The sequence below is a fragment of the Aulonocara stuartgranti genome (genome assembly GCF_965226115.1).
Source record: "Aulonocara stuartgranti genome assembly, chromosome: 4".
NCBI lineage: Eukaryota > Metazoa > Chordata > Actinopteri > Cichliformes > Cichlidae > Aulonocara > Aulonocara stuartgranti.
The window spans coordinates 33,470,737-33,495,986 of NC_138942.1; the positions used below are offsets into that span (position 1 = coordinate 33,470,737).

The 25,250-nt window shown below is 41.3% G+C and overlaps 1 protein-coding gene and 1 long non-coding RNA gene across 2 annotated transcripts; one reads left to right on the top strand and one right to left on the bottom strand.

Moving 5' to 3' along the window:
• Positions 1 to 1,382: 1,382 nt before the first annotated feature.
• On the bottom strand, positions 1,383 to 9,019 carry nags (N-acetylglutamate synthase). Its single transcript, XM_082530075.1, has 8 exons — positions 8,322 to 9,019; positions 7,410 to 7,690; positions 5,455 to 5,668; positions 5,173 to 5,353; positions 4,968 to 5,007; positions 3,056 to 3,187; positions 1,884 to 2,066; positions 1,383 to 1,638 (listed from the first exon to the last, which is right to left on the bottom strand). Exons 1-8 carry the CDS (start codon positions 8,694 to 8,696, stop codon positions 1,461 to 1,463), a joined length of 1,584 nt encoding a protein of 527 aa, XP_082386201.1. The 5' UTR covers positions 8,697 to 9,019; the 3' UTR covers positions 1,383 to 1,460.
• On the top strand, positions 8,878 to 14,359 carry LOC309704744. The gene is made up of 3 exons (XR_014276362.1): positions 8,878 to 8,960; positions 13,313 to 13,345; positions 13,645 to 14,359. It is a non-coding gene; the product is annotated as an uncharacterized lncRNA (long non-coding RNA).
• The last annotated feature ends 10,891 nt before the right edge of the window (positions 14,360 to 25,250 follow it).

The following is a 25,250-nucleotide window of genomic DNA, read 5'->3' on the forward strand; positions in this document are numbered from 1 at the left end:
CGTTGATTTGTTTTTGTTTTGTTTTTGAATGTCAGAAATGTATATTTGTGAATGTGGAGATGTTATATTGGTTTCACTGGTAAAAATAAATAATTGAAATGGGTATATATTTGTTTTTTGTTAAGTTGCCTAATAATTATGCACAGTAATAGTCACCTGCACACACAGATATCCCCCTAAAATAGCTAAAACTAAAAACAAACTAAAAACTACTTCCAAAAACATTCAGCTTTGATATTAATGAGTTTTTTGGGTTCATTGAGAACATGGTTGTTGTTCAATAATAAAATTATTCCTCAAAAATACAACTTGCCTAATAATTCTGCACTCCCTGTAGATGTGCTTCTGTTCATTAATTGGATAGTGTTTTTCATGGGGCACTAAGATTCATCACCAACTGTGGTCCCCATACATATGACTGTGTACTCTAAAGTCATTTGGACATCTTTATGTATTTGATGACTCGATCACAGGAATGTGTTTATTAATAAAATCATGTTGGTCCCCAGAAATTACATTTGGCATGAGCCAAATGGTCTGAACTTCAACACCGCCTTTATTACTGTGCTGTCAGATATATCAGCAGTTTTTAAAAGTGCTGAACTTGTTAGCTACACAGCACTGGCAGTGTTTCAGAGTCCACTCTGGACATCAGGGGTTGGTTTCAAGTAAAGTAGCCCCCTGTGTGTAGATGTCCGTATGCCTTAGCAAAGTGGAAAACCTGAGCTTCATGTCTCTAGAATGATTTAGATTGTGGCCATATTTCTTTTTAAAAAGAGGATTCTTTATATTTTGTTAAAACACTGTGGTGTTTTCCACACAGTTTAGTTGAGCAGGCTACCATGCTATGTTAACTGATGCCCGAGTGTATTTGGTGACTCACTTCACATTTTAATTAATTAATTTATGTGTCCAAGAAAAATGATTATTTTACTAGTGGATAATTCTCTCACTCTTGTCTTTGGAAGAGCTGCAGCTGTTCCTGTCTCACATTTCCCATATCAGCAGGCCAGTTTGCTGCCTCTTCAGGTCATCTTGCAGTGCAGCTGGTGTGAACTGGAAAGCAACTCTAATCAGAACTTACAGCAGATGATAACCTGGTTCATTCAGTTCATCATCACGTGGTCAAGCTGACAGTGACTGCAGAACTGGGTGGGGACTACAATGAGCAGCACAAAATGAGAAAGCGAAACAATGAGCTGCTCCATGTGTGGTGTGGACCCAGCTTTGAATGGATACACATACATACACATTTCCCTGTAAGTGAGAAAAGCTGCACTAATAAAGTCTTCACATAACTTTAGGTTCTGGTTTCAAGGTGTAGAAAAACTGAGAACACCGTGTTTGATGGTGCAGAGTTGAACAAAATGAAATTCCAGGCCCTTAGACCTAAAAGTTTTAATGTTCACAATTTTTCAAGGTTGAAGAGCTACATAGTGAACTGCTGGGAAGCAGGTGAGTCAGGATCCTGCAGCAGGTGGAGGAGGCTGCTGGGAGGAGGTGGGAGCACTGTGGAATGAATCAGGAAGGCTCTTGGCGTACTCCACCAGCTCGTATGAATCTCTGATGTCCGTCAGGCCAAACCAGAACACAGTCCACATACCATTAACAAAGCTGCCATCACAATGCTTAAAATACCTGATGGAAAGAGAGAGAACACATGTCAAACAAACAAAATATTCTCTTGAAATGGTCAACGAAAAGACTGGACTAAAAATGAGTGAAAAAGCAGCCAATAAGGAGCAAGACTTTAGCACATTGCATCATCATCACATTGTCATCTTTTTTTTCTGCAGTCTTTAACATATATTTAGATGTTTGTTCATAGTGTGGTTCATGTAATGTAAATGCCAGTGTGAAAGTCTAAAAAGCTCACGTCTTACCAGGGGTTGATTTTGTTGGTGGCTCTAGACCTCCAGAAGAGTTTACCCAGGTCCTGTCTGATACACTCCCACAGGATGTGGCTGGTGCCCTGGCCCTGCTTACTGCTGCTCACCACAAACTTGTCGAGGTAGGGAGTGCCGCTGTTCACCGGCTCCATGGTGATGATAGCTGCTGCGCTGTACCTGGAAGGACACAGATGTCCAACAGCTGACATTCTCACAGTCGGTGATGCTGATAACTATTTCAAACCATATTTGGACATATATAAACTGACTGACTAATTTTCTGCTTTACCTTGAACATGTAAATATAACTAAAACAACAAAATTCATTGTAAATTGAAAAAAATAAAGTAAAAGATAACAAGTTGCCATGGAAATCTCTATTCACTTTATACATATATACACACAATAACACATAAAGAAATATAGCTTTACAAAACCAAACAAAACCAAACATTTATACATTGCATTTTCCACACTGTGATTAATACCTCTACAAGATTGAAAAAATATTTCAATTTTAACTGTAACTAAAGTACATCCTAAGTACAAGAACTGTAAAGTGACTTTTGAATGAATTTTCTCATTTTCAGAATGAGCAATTACTTATATCAAACCATTTTCTAAATTTTGCTCATTTCAGAAGTCACACCCAAGATATTTGTGTCATCAGCAAATAAAACAAATATTAAACAATCTGACATTTTGCATAAATCATTGATAAACATAATAAATAATTGTGGCCCCAAGACGAATCCCTGTGGTACACCACACACAATGTCCAAACGTTCCGATTTATACTCTCCCATTTTCACAAGGTCTGGTTCCCACTCCCCGTCATCCTAATAATATTTCATGGTTAATCGTATCAAATGTGTTGTTAAGATTAAGAAATACCCCAGCCATGAATTTCTTATTGTATTTTGTCATTGTCTCGTCAATTTGTCATTTCTTCTATGAGACCTGTTAACACTCATGTTGTAGACTGGCTTGTTCTAAATCCGTACTGATTGTAAAGAGTAGTTTGCGCTTGTCAGTGATTTTTTTCCTGTCTGACAGTGAAAATCATTTTTGAGAATTGTAGTAGAAGGGAAAAAGACCTGGAATTAATGAAGTGGTGTTTTTTACCTTCGGTCTGGGTATTCTTTCATTTGAATAGTTGCACTCACCCTTCAGAAAGGTAGATGGAGTGGAGTCGGCCTTTCAGAGAGTCAATGTAGCATTTCTTCAGAGTTTTCTCAAACGACTTGTTGATGAGCGCCAGCAAACAATCCACATCAATTCCATCTAGAGAGTTATACCTACACACACACACACACACACACACATACATATATATATATATATATATATATATATATATATATATATATACACACACATACATATACAGGGAGTGCAGAATTATTAGGCAAATGAGAATTTTGTCCACATCATCCTCTTCATGCATGTTGTCTTACTCCAAGCTGTATAGGCTCGAAAGCCTACTACCAATTAAGCATATTAGGTGATGTGCATCTCTGTAATGAGAAGGGGTGTGGTCTAATGACATCAACACCCTATATCAGGTGTGCATAATTATTAGGCAACATCCTTTCCTTTGGCAAAATGGGTCAAAAGAAGGACTTGACAGGCTCAGAAAAGTCAAAAATAGTGAGATATCTTGCAGAGGGATGCAGCAGTCTCAAAATTGCAAAGCTTCTGAAGCGTGACCATCGAACAATCAAGCGTTTCATTCAAAATAGTCAACAGGGTCGCAAGAAGCGTGTGGAAAAACCAAGGCGCAAAATAACTGCCCATGAACTGAGAAAAGTCAAGCGTGCAGCTGCCAAGATGCCACTTGCCACCAGTTTGGCCATATTTCAGAGCTGCAACATCACTGGAGTGCCCAAAAGCACAAGGTGTGCAATACTCAGAGACATGGCCAAGGTAAGAAAGGCTGAAAGACGACCACCACTGAACAAGACACACAAGCTGAAACGTCAAGACTGGGCCAAGAAATATCTCAAGACTGGTTTTTCTAAGGTTTTATGGACTGATGAAATGAAAGTGAGTCTTGATGGGCCAGATGGATGGGCCCGTGGCTGGATTGGTAAAGGGCAGAGAGCTCCAGTCCCACTCAGACGCCAGCAAGGTGGAGGTGGAGTACTGGTTTGGGCTGGTATCATCAAAGATGAGCTTGTGGGGCCTTTTCGGGTTGAGGATGGAGTCAAGCTCAACTCCCAGTCCTACTGCCAGTTTCTGGAAGACACCTTCTTCAAGCAGTGGTACAGGAAGAAGTCTGCATCCTTCAAGAAAAACATGATTTTCATGCAGGACAATGCTCCATCACACGCGTCCAAGTACTCCACAGCGTGGCTGGCAAGAAAGGGTATAAAAGAAGAAAAACTAATGACATGGCCTCCTTGTTCACCTGATCTGAACCCCATTGAGAACCTGTGGTCCATCATCAAATGTGAGATTTACAAGGAGGGAAAACAGTACACCTCTCTGAACAGTGTCTGGGAGGCTGTGGTTGCTGCTGCACGCAATGTTGATGGTGAACAGATCAAAACACTGACAGAATCCATGGATGGCAGGCTTTTGAGTGTCCTTGCAAAGAAAGGTGGCTATATTGGTCGCTGATTTGTTTTTGTTTTGTTTTTGAATGTCAGAAATGTATATTTGTGAATGTGGAGATGTTATATTGGTTTCACTGGTAAAAATAAATAATTGAAATGGGTATATATTTGTTTTTTGTTAAGTTGCCTAATAATTATGCACAGTAATAGTCACCTGAACACACAGATATCCCCCTAAAATAGCTCAAACTAAAAACAAACTAAAAATTACTTCCACAAACATTCAGCTTTGATATTAATGAGTTTTTTGGGTTCATTGAGAACATGGTTGTTGTTCAATAATAACATTATTCCTCAAAAATACAACTTGCCTAATAATTCTGCACTCCCTGTATAGCAGTGTATTCTTTTTTATGCTGGTACATGTGTGGAGGTAAAAGTAATGTCTTGTTTGGGGTTAATGTTGGATTATGACCTGGTTTGAATTCATACTGGCGGAGTTTGTGTAATATCTACTGACCGGTGTATGGGGTCTCCATTTTTAAAAAGCGTTCCAGACCCTGAGAAACAGAACAGACAAAAAAACTTATGTTAAAATCTTTTGAGGTGGTCGCCAAAACAACCTTCACACACATACAAATATGGTGCCTCTCAAAACAGGCGTGTCTCCATACATGGCTGCATGTGTACATGTGGCACCCACAGAAGTCAGTCGGTTGTCTCACCTCTGTGGCTGAACAGTTCGGTCAGCAACGTGTCTGCCGATGTGATCACAGCAGAGGACTCAGCTGGCAACTGATTGAGAAGTCTGGCTATGGCGGTCGCTCTTTGGCGTTCTGGTGCGCTTAACCAAGTCGCAGTGGACAGGCGAGGTAAGTCAGCAGGCAGCGACACTGTACCTAGCACCTGCACCAAGATAGAAAGCATATAAATGATTTATATAAATATAAATGATTAAAAAATTAAGACAATAATAGCAGAGTCAGCGTGGGAGCCAGATGTTGTGCCTTTTGTTCTTGGCTTCGCAGGCCCCCGAAGTTGTTCAGGAACATGACTTTGTGTGGATGCAGGGTTCGGGATATTGCCGCCGTCACCTCTGTCGGGTCCAACATTACCGAGCAACCTTGCGCGTCCCTGCCTACCGGACAAACCAGTGGGATTGCCCCACAGTTCAGACTCCACTGGAGAAGGTTGGTATCCATAGCAATGGATGGAGGCGCACTGCAAGGAGAGGGAAAGAAGAAGAGTAAGGGCCTAACCTCATGAGCACCTAGAACTAGGGCAGGGCATATGGCCAAAAATATTTATCACGATATACATTTGAAAATTTGCGATAGCGATATAACTAACGATATAATTGACGCGAGACATAATACTGTAATACTCCACAACTTTATTAATGCAAAAAAAAACCACACACATCAATGTATTTTAATTTAAACAAGCCACACAAAATTTAAAAAGTGGTTATACACACACATTAATGAAATATTAAGTTGAAGCACAGTATTCCACGAGGCTCCTGCCTACAGTAGCCGTATGCTCTGACAATCCATTAAGCGGTGCGGGGTCGTAGGTTAGCAAAGTCGTGCTAAAAGATTTTTGTACAGATTGCTGATGTCAATGTCGATTTTTCAGAAAATCAAAGGATTTTAAGAGTGCCTCATTTTCCAAAAAACACGGAATTAACGACGGCCCGCTAGCATGCTCTACCAAAAATTGTGCTTTGTTGTGTATCTGATGAACGAAAGCCAAACCAGTTCCACACCAGTGAAGTTGCAGCATTTTTACAAACCAATTCTGGTTTATCCGTTTCACTCAACGATCCGCTTTCACCCGTCTCATTCTCCGTCGCCGCCGTGCTTTTCCGCCATGTGCGTACGAAAACAAAGGCACTGGGCATGCGCGTTTTACCCATATTCTATCGTGATATTTCATTTTCTTATCATTGCCCATCATTATACTGGTATTACCGTGAACGGTATGATATGGCCCAGCCTTACTAAGAACTGTCTAAACCAGGGTGTGAAACATAAGGCCCAAAGGGAAAATGTGAAAGAGGACATTGCCTTATGACTTTATACTGTGTTCTCACCGCTTTTACAGTTTTTCTCTATTGATGAAGACCTCCCCCACTGCCATTCACTCACCCACACTAATCATTAAAAGCATACTTGTATTTAAAATATATTTATAATGAGAACCTTTAAAAATCACATTTTAAAATAACCGTTAGCCAAATGGCTGGTCTCTGGGAGTTTAAGTGATTAATCATTAGGAAACTGATGGTTAAATAACAAGGTAAAAGTGCAACTGGTTGTAGAGTACAGTTGCACGATGGGTCGATCGTGGCTCAAGAGTTGGGAGTTCGCCTTGTAATCGGAAGGTTGCCGGTTCGAGCCCCGGCTCCAACAGTCTCGGTCGTTGTGTCCTTGGGCAAGACACTTCACCCGTTGCCTACTGGTGGTGGTCAGAGGGCCCGGTGGCGCCAGTGTCCGGCAGCCTCGCCTCTGTCAGTGCGCCCCAGGGTGGCTGTGGCTACAATGTAGCTGCCATCACCAGTGTGTGAATGTGTGGATGACTGGATATGTAAAGCGCTTTGGGGTCCTTAGGGACTAGTAAAGCGCTATATAAATACAGGCCATTTACCATTTACAGGCACCCTGTACATAGTGTTGCAGGTACAAAAACCGTAGCCTGGACTAAATCACAGTATTTGACACCTTAAGAATAAGAGCTGGCTAATTAATAACTATAGCAGATATAATGATTTATTATTTCCATTAAATAATTGATAAAACAGGTGCATAGATTAATTGCATAAACAGTAATTATAGCCAATGACTTACAGATAATTTACCTACTTCATTGATATCTGAACAGTAAAATAAATACTGAAGTTAAATTCACAATTTATAAGCAAGAGTTCCCTTAGATTGAACTGGTATCTCTCAGTTCTCACCTGCTTCCCTGCGGTGCTTCATGCAGAAGTAGGAGTGACTCTGCAGAGAAGAATGGCAGGACGCTGGCAGTGTGCTGCTGCAGCGCCTCAGTCAGCTGCTGGCACCGATTCACTAGTCCTTTCATGCACTCAGACCCAAACATTGCTTTGGCAAGCCCTGTCTCCAGGTGATCTGACCAGCCCATAACCACCACAGGCTTCATATCCATCCGCTGCAGGAAGGACAGGCCAAAAGCCAGGCTCTGAACCATCTCCCTGCTGTCAAACACTGATCTGTCCACCTGGTGCAAAATGAAAAACACGGTGTTTGAGTATTAGAGTCTAGAATTTAATCCAGTTGGCTGACACGGGATCTGCTTCAGTCTAATAAGAATAGGTTTTTTACAGAGCTATCAGTTTTTTGTTGATTATTTAAGTACATGCTTATATTTTTGGCTGTATTTATTCATTTTTTGTTTAGGTAGTGTACTAGAATTTTTTTTTTTTTTAAACCACCTGATTTCTGTTTTTTCTTTGAGAAAGCGAGAAAGTTCATGAAACTGTGTATACTGTAGTGTATACTGAGTATGGACTAACTGCCAGGTAAGAACTATGCAGGTACAAACTCTATGTATTTGTCTTCAGTTTATTTAATTTGATAATTATCTTTAATTTAATCACGTATCATTGGTGATTTCTTTCCTCGTTATGGAGTTCAAATCAAATCAAATCAAATCACTTTTTATTGTCACATCACATGTGCAGGCACACTGGCACAGCACATGCGAGTGAAATTCTTGTGTGCGAGCCCCACAAGCAACAGAGATGTGCAAACACAACAACACAAACGAGCAAAATACAAGAATGTCCACAAACATGAAACCTATTCTAATATCTTTGTTTGTTTTTGTCTTTTGGTGAGTAAAACTTTACCTCCAGAACAGCAAAGGCGGGAGAATGAGCCGAAGTCGCTTTCTGGAACTGGGTCAACCAGTACCGAGCCTCCCGGGGATCTCCACCAACTTCACTGAGGAAAGCTTTCACGTCCCGGTAAATCAGATTCAGGTTGGTCTTCGCGTGTCGTCCACCGGTGGAGAAATACCCCAGGTGCTCCTGCTGGGCCAGCGCCGCGGGGTTTCCTTCGGTACCGGCCGCGTTGCAGCTCGCCATGCGGTGCTGCCGGCTCAGCATTTTCCGCTGACGCTGGCTGGAGCTCCGCGTCAGGACCGGGGAGGACGGACCCGATAGGTACTTTCTTGCTATTACCATGGCCCGGCATCCATGAGAACCCCTGTTCACTTTCGACATGTTGACAGTCGTAATTTGACGGTGGCGGTAACGGCTGGAGCTGAGCGGCACCGGAAGCTCAGCCAAATTTCACTCACCGCGCTGTGGTTGCTGAGTCGACACTTCTCAGATTGCATCAGACCCCAACACGCGGTGGAGTTGCTGGGATGTTTTCCACTGACATTTATCCGCTGTGGGTCATGAAAGGCTCACTGTCACAGAGTTAAGCTGGTCCGCTGGCTATTCCATACAGCCAGAAATCGGTGTAATTGTGTGAGATTAAAGGTACAGTAATCCTCGTTATGTCCTCCCACCGTCATACTCCTTTCCTCCTCTGGGGTCAAAAATGATTTCAGGACAAGTACAGACATTCTTTCCTTAGTAGAAGTACAGATTCCTGACTTTTAAAAAAATACTTAAGTTAAAGTTCAAGCACTGAAATGCACTTAGAGTGAGAAAGTAAAATTTGCTCTTTAACCCTTGTATGGTGTTCGGGTCTGTGAGACCCGTTTTCAGTTTTTCTCAAAAGAAAAATTAAACAATGAATTATTTTTTCAATCTGAAATTCATTGGCTTTGGCTTATTTTCTGTGAAGAACATAAATCCGAACTAATTTTCAATGACCTCATACTGTACCTCCCCCCACGCATTTACATTACACACAAGGTGTTCGGGTCCACTGGACCCAGGTCTAATAAAAGTGTTGAAAGTGTAGGTCCTGTGTTCCCACACTCTGTCTTCCTCCTTTCTGGTGCTGCTGATAGTGTTTTCTTCCCCTCCTGCTCGCGCACAAAGTTGCAGCATTGTTGAAAATTCAACTATCAACACCGTCTGCTCTTACATTCCACACATTTTACCCTCTTTCTTGAGGGATCCAAATTTTATTTTCTCATACCCTGTCCCACCTGCAAATTAGGGGCATAATACTATAAATAAGACTTTGCCAGTGTGGTTCTTTATCACAACTGATCAAGATGGCAAAAGATTATCTGCTGCGAGGGCCATCCAATTGATTTTGGAAGAGAGGGGCTTCGGATGATGATGTTGACAAAGAGGTTTCAGAATATTTCACATTTCTGAAAATTCTGAGTCTGACAGTAACTTTGAAGAAGAGGATGAGGTTGAGCATCATTTAGTAACAAAACGAAGACGAGCACCCCATCTGCTGCCAGCTCCAGGACCAGAACAAGCCCACCAGACAGCAAGTGAAGAAATATGGATGTCAATAACTGGTGAAATTGAATGGTCTTCTTGCCAAGAAATGAGCCACCCTGCAGAGCTGTTACTGTGATAAGCCAGGGCCAACACGGCTGACAGTTACTCATGTGCAGGACATCAAGTCTTCATTTTAGCTTTTCATCCCAGATTCCATCCAGAAAATTATTCTGGATTGCAGTAATCTAGAAGGAAGGTGTGTTTTTGGAGAGAGGTGGAAGGAGATGGACCAAATTCATCTAAGAACCCCAAAGGCCTACTTTGGGGTTCTTATCCTTGCAGGAGTTTTGAGGTCCAAAGGGGAATCCACAGAATCCCTGTGGGATGCAGAAACCGGCACGAACCTTTCCGTGCATCAGTGTCTCTGGAAAACCTCCACAAAATTTCCAGGATTATCCGTTTTGATAACCGAGACGACAGACCAGCTCGGCGGCAGAGAGACAAGCTAGCTGCCATCAGGACAGTGTGGGATTTAAGTGTGTGCACCACCTCCCCCTGTTTTACATCCCTGGGCCTAATGTCACCATTGATGAGCAGCTGATCCCATTTAGTTGTGAAACATATTGCTTCACGTGTAAATGTGTTGTCTTTCCACTCACTCCACTTGATTACAACTGATTTATTTTTTTATAACATTTTATAAAAAAAAAAACAAAAACAAAAAAAAAACGAGAAGCACATTCATTCATAAATGTGATCTAACAAAGGTAAAGGGAAAAAATAACCATGTTTGCTGTTCATATGGCTTGTAATTGGGATGAAGTAAACATCTGTTGAGTAATTTAACATAAAATTGTTTGATAGTGTTAATTTGGAAAGCCAAAACTCTAGCGGGTCCACCAGACACTGGCTGAGTAACAAAAATATGAACACCACACAAGGGTTAAAGGACATTTAGAATAGAATAGAATGCCTTTATTGTCACTATACAGTTGTACAATGAGATACAGAGCATCTCCTACTCAGTGTAAACATGCTGGGGGGGTACAGTTCTGCAGCGCTATGTACATATGGACAGTATTTACATAGGGAAAACATATATATATATAAAATGTACAATATACAAGCCGTAAGTAATATGTAATAAATAGTGTTATGTATATACAGTTGAGTTGTTGCACATAGAATTGGTATTGCACAGTGGTGGTCCATAGAGGAATTGGGAAGTGGGGGGCTGTGTTATCTGTGCATGTGTGAGTTCAGGGTGGTTATCGCTTTGGGGAAGAAACTGTTTTTGAGTCTGTCGGTTTTTGTGTTGATGCACCTGTAGCGCTTCCCTGAGGGAAGCAGGCTGAACATGTTGAAGCCAGGGTGGGAGCTGTCCTTGATAATGTTTGCTGCTCTGCTGAGGCAGCAGGAGGAATAAATGTCCATCAGGGAGGGGAGAGGGCAGCCGATGAACTTTTGTGCTGTCTTGACCACACTCTGAAGCCTCGCTCTATCTGCTTTGGTGCAGCTGCCGTACCATACCGTGATGCAGTAGGTTAGCAGGCTCTCAATGGACGAGCGGTAGAAGGTCAGCAGCAGGTTGGAGTTCAGCTTGTACTTCCTGAGGACTCTCAGGAAGTGCAGCCGCTGTTGGGCCTTCTTGATGACCGCTGAGATGTTTCCTGTCCAGGAGATGTCAGCAGAGATGAGGACACCAAGGAACCGGAAAGTGTGGACCCTCTCCACACACTCCCCGTTGATGTAGAGGGGGGCCAAGTCGGTGCTGTGTCTCCTGAAGTCAACAATGAGCTCTTTGGTTTTCTTAGTGTTCAGTGCCAGGTTGTTTTCTGAACACCATGCTGCCAGCTTCAGGACTTCCTCTCTGTACTCTGCCTCGTCTCCCTTCGAGATGAGTCCGACTACCGTGGTGTCATCAGCAAACTTGATGATGAGAGTGTTGTTGTGGGTCGAACTGCAGTCATGGGTGTAGAGAGAATACAAGAGGGGGCTCAGCACACAGCCCTGTGGGGAGCCGGTGCTCAGTGTGCGAGTGGAGGAGAGATGAGGGCCGAGTCTTACAGTCTGGGGCCAGTTTGTGAGGAAATCCTTTATCCAGGCACATGTGAGAGGAGGGAGGCCAAGAGTGACCAGTTTGGTGATGAGGATGTCCGGGATGATTGTATTAAAGGCTGAGCTGTAGTCCACAAAGAGCATTCGGACGTAGCTTTGCCGCTGCTCTAGGTGACTCAGCACAGCGTGGAGGGCTGTGGCGATGGCGTCTTCGCCATTTATACCAGCTCTTCATGCAAATGTAACTGAATCGTGTGTTATATTAACATAATACAGTTTGGAGTGTGTGTGTGAATGGGTGGATGACTGGATATGTAAAGTGCTTTGGGGTCCTTAGGGACTAGTAAAGCGCTATATAAATACAGGCCATTTACCATAATACAAAAATATTAGTAGTGAATGAGAAAACAAATGTTATTCTTATCGAAATTCTAATTCTAATGAATTTACTCAGCTTGAATCTGAACTATTTTCAGTTGCCTACATTGTAGAGGGTAAATCCAGCTCCAGGTGGGGGAATCCTAAGATCCTTTGTAGCAGTTCACCAGTATACTGTTTACTCTCTTTATACGAGACCTATACATCTGGTATAAAGGTGGAATTCAGTGCTAGCTCGATGGTGAAGTACTGCCATCACAACTTCTAAACACCTGCACAACTTCCCTTTAACTGAAGAGCTATTAATGACCAGCCTGTTTTGAAAATGTAAGGAGTACAAAGTACTGATGCTTGTATAAAAATGGAAAGAGAAAAAGTAAAACCTTGTCAGAAAAATAAATACTCAATGAAGAATACCTGAGAATCCTACTAAAGAACAGTAATGAATTATTTATGCATTGTTATGTCCCACCTTTGGACATCAACAATTATTTTGTCGCGTTTTTCCGTGAAGTCAAGCTAAATATCAAAGGGATTCCATTGGTAAAGGTTTATGGTTTAAAGACTGCATGAAAAACAGCAGTCTCAGCTAGCTTTGCACAAAATAGCTGGTAGAAAGGTCCTCCAAAGAGCTGCAAAGAGTACATTTCATTTTTAGTACACCTTTTACTGTAGTATTTTTCAAAACTAGTATCTGTACATGTCTGTACTTTTGCCACCTCTGGAATTCAGTAAAATATATGCAGATGGTACATTGAGTTATCATGGCTGATTTGCAGCCCCAAGACAGTATAAATGTGAAATTTGCTGAGTGAATCTAACTAATATTATCAACTTACATTTAAATTGATGTCTGCTACCTTGATGTAACCTCACTTTGACCACATAGCCTGCTCTGCACCAGTCCATGGTGCATTATGCACTACTGTACACTTCACCACAATACTGCAAACGAACCTGTGCTAAACTGTCTTCATTTTGGTCGACAGGACATTTCAACATGTCAGAAAACATAACATATACTATATGTTCTATATCATCCACAGATCCAGCCTATTCCAGATACCATAGGGTAAGAGGTAGGACACCCTGGACAGGCACCAATCTCACACAAGGCTAATTAGAACAATACATATAAAATGTAACTTGCAGTTTTTGTCACCTACCAAAATATCACTGACTAAGCAATCCTTAATTGTCTTCCTAAGATACTGAGACTCCGTACAATGCACTAATCTGCCCATCATGTGTCGTAATTACCCATTAATTGAAAGTAAATGGAGTCGTTCTTATACAGCTCTTCTACTCTACTTAAGTACTCAAAGTGCTTTATGTAACATGTGTTATTCACCCAGGTTTTTCTGTCTAACATTTACAGTTCAGTGGATGCATCAGAGAACCATTTGAGGTTCAGTATCTTGCCCAAAAACACTTTGGCACGCAGACTGGAGCAGCCAGGGATCAAACCACTAAGCTTCTGATTAGTAAATGGCCTCCTATACCTACTGAGCTACAGCCATCCTACTGTCTGGACTATCAGATTGTTATGGCGCTATTTAACCTCTAGCCATGTTGTATCTTAACCAACAATGTAGCATGTGCAATAGATTCTAGACATGCTTGCCTTGTTACAGTACAACAATAATGACTCTCGCTCTATGTTTTTCCACTTTTAATGGCTTAGTCTTTTCAAACTATTTCAGCCTGAAATATAAATATCAAAAATTAATTATAGTTTTTTGCTTTTAACACCTTAAAGAAGAAGGACTCCAGCTGAGGTGGTGCAGAGGCCAGTTCTTCTCTCTCTGTCTGAGCAAGTCACACTGCCCTCACAATTGCTGGTTGGAGGGGCTTGCAGCTGATTTGGATACGTTTTTGACCTGTAAACCATCCAAAATGAGCATGCCTACATAAGCCTGCAGTTCCTCTGTGTCCACATAAGCCGCTGAACGTGGTGCAGGTTTGTCATGGCCACAATTTGCTCCAGGATTTGGGGTCCTGGAATCAAACCTGTGGCAGCTGGGATGTAGCAGAGCAAATTTTTTTTCTCTTTAGGTCACGAGCAGTTGTCTAAGCATTTCACTGCATATCGTACTGTGTATGACTGTGTACGTGACAAATAAAAAAATGTGAATTTGAATTTGCAGTCTTTGCGACCAAAATATGGTAATCCCCATGGAAAAGTCCATCCTGTCACTGGAGTTGCACCAGCTGGTCTGTTTCTTCCTCTGAGGCGGACATGGAGGAAGCCTCAGAGTCCACAGAGGAGGATTAGGCACCATCTTCACACTCATAGTGCACAATCATCAAAGGTGAAGATTACACACATGTACACCCATGTGCACACACTCACACACCATTATTCTACACTAATGGTTTCAGTTTCAGTTTTATTTGTCATATGCAAGTTAGCACAGGGTCAACATTGCAATGAAATGTGTTTGACGAGCAGCAGTCACTCAGCAGCATGATACAGTAGAAGAAAATATAATAAAAGAAAAGAAAATAGTAAAGAAAATAGAAAAATAGTAAGGAGCAAATATTAGAGAGACATGGTAAAAGAGAAAAGATGACTAAATATATATGTATCTATAAATATAAATATATGTACACTAGTGATTAAATAAGAAAATCTTGAAAAGAAACATGACGGGAGGGCAGATGGGATACTGCACAGGAATGAGCAGCAGAAAATTACAATATTGCACTTTTAAATATAAATATCAATAACAATAAAGTGGAGTGACCAGTGCAGATTAAACAGAGTACTTGTGAAGCTGCAGGGTAGCTTCTGAGTGCTGTGTTGTGTGTGTTTAAGTGTTGTGGTTGAGGTGTCGTATGGCTTGGTGGTAAAAACTGTTTTTAAGTCTTGTAGTCCGAGCAGACAGGCTCCTGTAACGTCTGCCAGATGGTAACAAGGAGAAGAGCTGATGTGCTGGGTGGCTGTGGTCCTTGATGATGCTGTGTGCTTTACGGAGGCATTGCTGGAGATAAATGTCCTGAATGGCAGGAAGCCTCGTGCCAGTGATGTGCTCTGCTGCCTTCACCACCCTCTGTAGTGATTTACGGCTGCTGGCAGAGCAGCTTCCGTACCAAACTGTGATGCAGCTCGTCAGCAAGCTCTCGATTGCACACCTGTAAAAATTTGAGGTGATGTTGGAGTTCATGCCAAACTTCCTCAGCCTCCTCAGGAAGTAAAGCCACTGGCGAGCTTTCCTGATAGCAGCGTCTGTGTGAAGGGTCCAGGAGAAGTCCTCAGTGATGTTGACTCCAAGGAACTTGAAGCTGCTGACCCTTTCGACCTTGACACCGTTGATATGGATGGGCTGGTGTTCTCTGACTGGGCGTTTCCGGTAGTCCACTATCATCTCTCTAGTTTTGCTGATGTTGAGAGTCAGGTTATTTTCCAGGCACCACTCGTACAGCGCCATCACCTCCTCTCTATAGGCCGTCTCATCATTGCCTGTGATGAGACCTATGATGGTTGTGTCATCCGCAAACTTGATGATGATGTTGGACTCGTGTTTAGCAACACAGTCGTGTGTGAGCAGGGAATATAGGAGGGGGCTAAGCACACAACCCTGTGGCGTACCTGTGTTCAGGATGAGTGATGAGGAGGTGTGCTTACCAACTCTCACCACCTGGGGCCTGTTTGTGAGGAAGTTTAGAATCCATCTGCAGATCGGTGTTCCCAGCCCAAGGTCGACGAGCTTCATGGCAAGTTTTGAGGGGATGATGGTGTTAAATGCCGAGCTGTAGTCGATGAAGAGCATCCTTGCTTATGCATTCCCTTTCTCCAGGTGAGTGAGGGTGGTGTGCGTTGCCAGGGCGATGGCATCCTCTGTGGCTCTGTTTGTCCGATAGGCAAACTGAAGAGGATCCAGTGTGTCAGGGAGGGAGGAGCAGATGTGACCTTTGACCAGCCGCTCCAGGCACTTCATGATGTCAGTGCAACAGGATGGTAGTCATTCAGACAGGAGACCACTGATTTTTTTGGGAACAGGAATGATGGTGGATGCTTTGAAGGACGTGGGGACCACTGACTGCCTCAGGGAGAGGTTGAAGATGTTGGTGAACACCTCTGCCAGCTGGTCGGCACACACTCTGAGTAGCCGGCCTGGGATGCCGTCCGGTCCTGGAGCTTTGTGAGGATTGACCTTTTTAAAAGTCCATCTCACAGCTTCTGTTTCCAGAGTTAGAGTTGCAGCCTCACTGTCCTCCTGAGGGTAGAGGATCTGCTCTCTGTTGTCTGCGTCAAAACGAGCATAGAAGTTGTTGAGCTCATCTGCAAGAGATGCAGCGGGCTGAACACTGCCTGTGTTGACCTTCTTGTAGTCAGTGATGCAGTGCAGTCCATTCCACAGTCGCCTGGTGTCAAAGCTGTGGTAGCTGGACTCCATTTTGTCCCTGTAGTCCTTTCTGGCCTTTTTTATGGACTCTCGGAGGTCGTACCTGGCTGCTTTATATGCATCAGCGTCCCCGGAGTTAAAGGCAGAGGTCCGCACTTTTAGCTTGGCGCGAACGTCTTTATTTACCCAGGGTTTCTGATTTGGATATATGCAGACAGGGGTTTTTGTGATGGTATCATCCATGCACTTTCCAATATATCCAATGACAGAGTCTGTGAGTTCATTGATGTTGCCATCAGCTGCATCCACAAATATCTGCCAGTCAGTTGTGTCAAAGCAGTCCTGCAGGACCTCCTCAGCCTCACTGTCCCGTTTGTAAATAACCCTGGAAGCTGGTTTTTCCTGTTTCAGTCTTTGTCTGTATGCAGGCAGCAGCAGTATGGAACAATGGTCTGCCTTACCAAAAGCTGGGTGGGGGAGGTGTTTGTAGCACTCTTTGTAACAGTGGTCCAGTGTTTGATCACGTCTTGTGGGGAAGGAGATGTGCTGATAGTATTTGGGGAGAACCTTCTTCATGTTGGCTCTGTTGAAGTCTCCCAACACAATAAAGGCAGCTTCTGGATTTTTGTTCTCAAGTCCAATAATGATGTCATACAGTTCGTCCATAGCTTTAGCTTTATCAGCATGTGGGGGAATGTAAACAGCTGAGAGGAGAACTGAGCTGATCTCCCTCGGGAGGTAAAAAGGCCTGACTTTAATGGTCAGCAGCTCGAGGCTCTGAGAGCAGTAAGTTTTTAAGATACACACATCTCTAGCCCACGAGGAGTTAACCATAAGGCACACCCCTCCTCCCCTTTTCTTGCCTGAGTCCTTCGTTCGGTCTCCCCGGTAAACAGTGAATCCATCCGGCGTGATGGCGCAGTCGGGGACGCTGGGCTCCAGCCATGTCTCTGTGAAGGCCAGAACGCAGCAGTTCCTGGTGTCTTGTTGGTGTTTAATCCGTGCACGCAGCTCGTCAAGTTTGTTGTCCAGAGACTGGAGATTCGCGAGCAGGATGCTGGGCAGAGGTGGCTTGCTGTTTCTCTGTCGCGTTCGGCACAAAACTCCGGCGCGTTTCCCCCTCTTTGTTTTCCCTCGACGTCGCGCAAGTAAAGAAAGGATCCCAGGCAGCAGAGTGTCCACGGAGTCGAAACCTGCTGTAAAGTCCAAACTGGCTGACGAACGTAGCTCCAGAAGCGTTTGTCTGTCATACCGAGTGTATGATCGCGCTGTGCGCACAGAAATCGAAAGCAGTACAAAATAAATAATAACATTTTTGCTGAGATGACTGGGAGCTCTTGTCGGTGCAGCCATCTTACGCCGCAACCGGAAGTACCTAATGGCAGCACACACTTGCCATTTTATTTCAGTAGCACCCTTGCAAAAAACAGAAAAAAGTTTGAAATTTTGCTGCATGCTTTGAATGGTAGAAAGTAGCGCCTCCTGGTGGACAAATATAAAAATAAAGATTTTTTTCCCAATTATTTACACAGTTACTTGTACTTCAGACACAATGACTGCAACATGTAACTGATGCACCATCCCCTGAACCAATTCTGCTAAACCACAAGGGCAATTCCTGCTGTACACTCAAATAGCAGTTTTAAAACGCGCTTTTGTCAAAACACTACACACAAGCCTCTGCAATTGGCAGAATTTTCATGAAGAAAACCTCTTGTTTTCGCAAGAAACACTCTCATTCAAAGTTGTAAAGTCAGTTGCCCTATTTTGCATGCTAACTCATCACATTGCTAAACACCTTTCACACATAATTGCAATTAAGAAATCAGAGCTTTATAAAAGGGCAACAGGTTAGCTCTTCTGTTTTGGAGCAATGGACGGCAATGTTGGAAAAAGAGGCAGAGCCAGAGGAGTGAGAGTAAGAGGAGGAGGATGGGGAGGATGAAGATGACGAAGACCAAAGAAAGTAATCTCTGAGGAGAGATACATACACAGTAGTGTTTTGTAACCCAACTCTTTAGCAACAGTGTGGTTGATGTCTTTGAGTACTATGAGCAGGAGCTACAGCATCCACCAGTATCCAGTTTAGTTCTTGTGCTCAAATGATGTGGTATGTGATGTCCTAAACAGCCACAACCTATCTAGAAAGGCTATAAAGCAACCATAATGCCTGCAAGTAAACTCCATATGAGGCTGTATAAAAAGAAGCAGTCACTTTTTTGTGGCCCTGAGTACAAGAAAAAGAGTTACATGTGCCTATCTATAGTTTCATTGCTTGCTACAGAAGTTTTATAGGCATCTATTAAGACCTGCCCCTGTGTCACTTTATTCTGAACGACAAACTCAGTCAGGGCTGCTTCCAGATGTTCTTCTCTGCAAGCACAGCAGAGGAAGGTTATAAAGTATGACAATTTCAAGGGACCTGTAGCCATTTCCTATTAAGGCAGCTCACATCTGCCATGGTTGTTGGGTCTGGTATGAAAGTTTTGCATTCACAGTTATATTTTTAAGTTTGGGTTTCTGTTCAGGTTTCATTTTCTCCAGTTTATCCAGGTCGCAGGGGCAGCATTGTTTTCTGGTCATACTGGTGACAATTTAAACTGAAAACTTCCAACATGAATTACTCACTACATGAAACTTGTCACTGATTTTCAGTTCAGTTCATGTGTAATTTGTCTTACCGCTGCCTTTTTGCTCTGTTTCCTTTCCTTAAGAATGAGTTCCCCCTACCATCGCAAACATTTCGGAGAGGTTTTTGTGAACAGTTCATGGATTAGGGTTAGGGTTTTGCTTGATATGTTTTTCTTAAGGAAATAACTTTCAAATACTGGTCGTCTACTCTAGATATTTTTATGAAAATATTCAAATTTTGCCTGGCATGTCAAGTCTCTGCATGGTTTGGACCTGTGTTTTTGCACTTGCTGTGTAAAAACATGGGTCTAATATCATTGTCACTCAGTTTTAGCTTTTACTTTCACTTGCTGGTTAGTTTCTGGCACAGAAACCCTGGAAGGACCACTGCACAGAGGATAGAAAAGAGGATAGCAACCAAATTTATATCATATATAATTTTTTTATTATTATTTTACTAGTTTTTGAACACAGCACATATTTGTGGTTGCTTTGCTTTGGTTTGATATCATTTAAAGTACTTCTGTTTGTGTTTTGTGTCTCTTAATAGACCTTTGTTGGCTTTAAAAGATTAGAATAGAATAGAATAGAATAGAATAGAATAGAATAGTCCTTTAATTTTCCCATAAAGTGAAATTTGGTTGTAACAACAGCAAGAAAAACACATATAAAAAAACTGTACACAGGACACAGAACAGAAACAGAAACAAATGTTTATCTATTTACATCATGGACGATAGTTACCAAAAACAGAGTACTGTACAGTAATTAAAATTAAATTAAATTAAATACAGATAATAGCCACAGTAGGAGTTTGCAAAGGTCCTACTAACTTTTGCATCCTCAGTTCTGACTCTGCTATTCCTGAGATGCCTTCACTGCCCCCACAAACCATAATAGTACAAAGACCTGCCAAAGTCATACTGACGACTGGGATAAATGACTTTGCCAGCACTTCCAACTCTTTTCCAAGTGTTTGTGGCTTAAAAATGTGCTGACTCTTCTTAGTTTTAGTTTACACATTTTATGCACTTCAGCGCGGCTGCTAAATGTGTTTAAAACTCTTCCTGGTTTTCATTCTTTGATGAACGATGACATCATTCTTCTGTCTCTGTTTCTTCCCTATCTCTGTCTGTCATCAGGCTAGAAGACTACATCTGCCCTGGTTGCCTTCAGGCATTAACACACGCTGCGCACACAAGCACAGTGTGGGCAGTGCAGAGGTGCACGTACTGTATAATCTTCAGGAAGTGATTAGGGGGTGTGAGATCAAAGGTTTTGTATGAGGGGAAAACATTCCTTCCTCTGTCCCCCCTCAGGGTGAAGGATGGACAGTTTCCTCATGTGTAACTCTTCTAGTTCTTCTACACAACGGACACCAAAACATCTTTTTAAAAAGGTCCGGATTTAAACATTGTTTTTAAAATGTGCTTGTTTTTGTTAAAAAATGTTGCTTGGAAACATTTTTTATAACAGATAACATAATTTGATAGGGAACAGTCATTAAATTGCTACAAATAAACATTGTTGTTATAATATAGTGTCTTTGTAGCAGTTGGAAAGGGTAAAAAAGGAAATAAATATGTGTATTACAAGACTGTATTCAAGTATTAATATACTTGTATTTTAAGTGGGCAGTTCTGCCTCCTTCATGCTTCCCTTATAACAATTCATAGGAACATTGTGTGACTGAATGCAGCTTATATGCAGTATTACATTTTCTTACTTTTTTAGAGTATAGACGTTGTACTGAATAGTTGAAATTTGTAAATAAAAAAACTATAAAATGCCATAAAATACAGTTATATTAAATGCTAAATATCAGACTTTTATATTTCCCTTTATATCTTTCTTTTTATTTTAAAATCTTCTATAATATGGGGACTATCCATATCCCTACATATTTCTACATTGCAGCTAAGTATGTTTCGTATGACTATATGACCGTTTATGCTGATGAGACACTAATGTGTTTTTCATTATTCCCACTGTTTTTGGTATAAGAATCAAAACACACTGAATTCCACTGATCTATTACATAGTGGATTAGCCTCTACCAAATTCAGCTCAATTCAATTCAGTTTTATTTATATAGCCCCAAAGAACAACAGTTGCCTCAAGGCGCAAATATCATCAGATTCTTCACTGGGATTAAATGAAGATCACAGTGAAGAACTTGTTGCTTTAAACCTTAAACAAGAGGAGCTGTAGCAGAAGTTGAACTTACAGGATTGCATTTTACTATTTGCAGTACCACGTCCATGATTTTAAGTGAAAAAAATGCATCATACAGCAAAGATCGACGTACATATTAAAAGGTTTTTTTTGATAACGGTTAACGTGGTACAGTATTTTCTTGGAGCTAGAAACAGCTTAAATTACTAAAGCTATAAGTTAAAGACAATTAACTGAAACTGGGTCATATACTCAAAAACTAATGGAGTCCAGTACTAGTTATGCCCAACTCATCAAACATGCTGATACTGAACAAAATGAATCTGCTTCATCAAAACAATGTGCATCTGAATTGAACTGTCCTTACTGGTAGTTGTCTTTTCTCAATGTAACTACTGGAATGAACAGTAGAGGGCAGTAGACACCAGCGCTGTAGTATGTGTATGTACTACACATGCTATGGAGACACTGATGACCACAATTCCTTTTTGGGCAGAAATCAATATTCCATCATTTAGAGACTTGATGTGTAAAAATTAAGTCTGAGCAAATAGTGCTTATGGTTAGAACTAAGTAAAATCTATAAAATTAATGTGCGTGTGTGTGTGTGTGTGTGTGTGTGTGTGTGTGTGTGTGTGTGTGTGTGTGTGTGTGTGTGTGTGTGTAATTTTTTGTTCATATGTACTTCTGTTATTGTCATGGGGACATAGGGGAGCCACTTTTCAGTGTTAATATGGAGACTAAGGTTTAAAGTTTGAGGTTGTGTGAAGTAAAGTTACTTTAAAATGAATGCAAATCAATGTAACACCCTGAATCCAGTGGCAGAAAAACTGTGGCTGGTTATAGAATAGAATAGAATAGAATAGAATAGACACAAAGTTGTGGGCATTTAAGGCATTTTTATCTGGTTCTCACATCTCTGCCCTTACTCTGAGGAGCACTTTGAAGTTTGGGGTTTAGGTTATAATTAGGTCTAGATGAGGGCAAGTGTGGAACTCTCAGTCTATTCATCATTGTTCATACAGCTGAGTGTTTTCACTAAGAATCTTGAAATCATTAAAATCTTTTCATAAAACTACAAAACTGTAATGTGTTTTTTTTTTCTGCGCTAAAATAAAATTGTTTTGCTTTTGAAGAATTGTAAAATGACAAACGTTTGGTTCTGTCAGCAATTTAAAGCTCACAGAGCTCAAATCGCTCAGCAGGGATGTAGCCAAGGCTTGCTCAATCAAACAAATGTGCCAAATAAATATACTTCAACTCCTGGTGGAAGATTACTATTTAGTATTTTGTAGGTAGCTGGATCCTCCATTGTGGATACAGAATATTTGAAGAGTTTCTACAGTATGATAATATGTTAGAAATATGTCAGTAGATCTTTCAATTTATTAAGTGTTTATTACAGAAAATAACCTGAGTGGTTTGGTTCATTTCGATGCAAAAATGCCAACTTTTTTTGCTCCAACTTAATAAATCTGAGTTTTTATGGATAGCTGTTTGTGAGCCGTTGGCTGAAAACAGAACAAGCACTGTGATGATGTCTCTGTGAACTCTTATTTTATAGTTTTTTTTAAAGCCAGACGTCAGCCAGACGAGCCTATAATAAAGAAAATAATAACAACTGGTTAATAAACTGCCAATAAACTAATCCTCATGTGATCATAACTAGTTTCACTTGATTAGCAGTGGAGAACTTGTGCACCACTTTTAAGGTTATGTGCATGTAGGGGTTTTTTTAGGTACATAAAACAGTCCCTCATTAATAAATGATTAATAAATAGGACCCCATCATTTGTAATGTCCCTTTGAGTTTGTGATCAATATTTTTAATGTCAAATAACTTTCATATTCCTTCAGCTCTTCCTCTAGATTAGCAATTGTGTTTTTATTGCCATAGAAAAACCTTTATATAGTAATATAAATATATAATCTGTTAAAATATGAACTGAACGAACTAATTGTTGTAAAGATGAAAAATCTGATTTTCTGATTTCTTTGTCATTTATGCATTAAGTTTTTTTTTGACAAACTAACACCTTAATTATATTCCCATTTCACCTCCACCCCTCTTTTGGATTTTCATAAACTTTATGATTGACTGTAGAAAAACGGAATAATCTGTCACAAACAATGACGTCTTCATCATTTCTGATTAACTGATATTTGCGACATTAGCTCTATATTGCTATCAATATTTAAAACTACCTGTAAATGAAAATTAGAAAAGTGAGGAAGAGACTGGCGAAACACCCTTCAACCATGCTTCAACCATGCTATGCTTCAACTTGCTGTGACCATGAAACAGGATTGGTTTTAAACTGTAGTATCATAATATCCTAGTAAGGACGTATAAATATGTGCTAATAAGAAATGTTAGGGAAATTTGTGTGTATGTTGTGTGTCTTAAAGAGAAGAATAATTGGCCAACATATCAACTGGCCAATTGATATGTTGGCCAATTGATTTAACCAATATTTGATTAAATCATCAAATATTGGTCGAACACCGGTCTTAAAAATTCTACATCAGGACTGTTTGTGGGGATGTTTTGTTCATAAAGGTTTATGTAAAGACTTCCCACGTAAAACTCATGTAAAGGACTGCTAGCAAAACCACCTGAAATACTGGTAGTCACCAACAAGTTCACCATTTCTTTGGCTTAAACTCCCCCCTGCTTCTGTTATTTTGACTTGGCAGATTGGTTGAAACACTGTGATATATTGTTGATGATTTGATGATAATTGGGGGATCAGCATACAGGGAAAAAACACAAACTCCAGGAGGCAAATGCTGGAACTTGGGTAAAAGTTAACTAAACAATGTTCTGCATTTTTGTTACTTCCCAAAATAGCAGCTAAGGGAGTCAATAGATTGCTATTAACAGCTTAGTTGAGTGACTTTTAAGTCTCATTATTGCTTCATTGGCACCAAGGTTGTTTAAACTGGTCCTTGGGAGTTGTACTTAAGCTCTCCTCTTAATAGTTCATGTCCAAACAAGTTTGACCCTTTGACTTGATGTGCATGTATGTAGAGTATTCAGACTGAGACTGACTCAATTAAACATTCATCCCACTGTGAGAGAACCTCTGTGGAGGAAAATAGATTAATCCTAGAATATAACCTAAAAAGATCCAAAATACACTAGATGGAAAAATGCATTGGGCCACCTAGACATTACACCTACAGGAGTTTGTTGGCATCCCAGTCTGAATTGGTCCCCTCTCTTGCATATGTTCCAGGTGGATTCTTCTATGATGGCCTTCTATAAGATTCTGTGGGAATCTGCCCATTCATCCAGGAGATTGTGAGTGACATTGATGCTGGCCAGGAGGGACTGACACCAATCTTTGTCTTAGCTCACATCAAGGGTATTTGATGGGTTTAAGTCAGAGCTCTGAGCTGGCCAATCAACATTATTCTATACCAAAGTGGAAGAACTTGACTGGCTGGCTCCAGAGCGTATATCGACCATCTCTTCCTCCTGTAATTATTGGAAACGTAAGATCTTTGCCCAATAAGATGGATGAGCTCACGTCGCTAACCTGGTCACAGAGGGAGTACCGGCAATGTAGCATCATGATGCTAACGGAGTCGTGGCTAACATCGCTAACTCCGGACACAAGCGTGACACTACCGGGATTCCAGCTGCTGCGAGCGGACAGGACCAGAGACAGCGGTAAGAGGAAAGGAGGGGGACTGGCAGTTTTTTGTGAACGACAGATGGTGTAACCCTGGGCACATCACTGTAAAAGAGCAACTCTGCAGCAGAGACATTGAGCTGTTAGCCGTTAGCATGCGTCCGTACTACCTGCCCCAGGAGTTCTCGCAT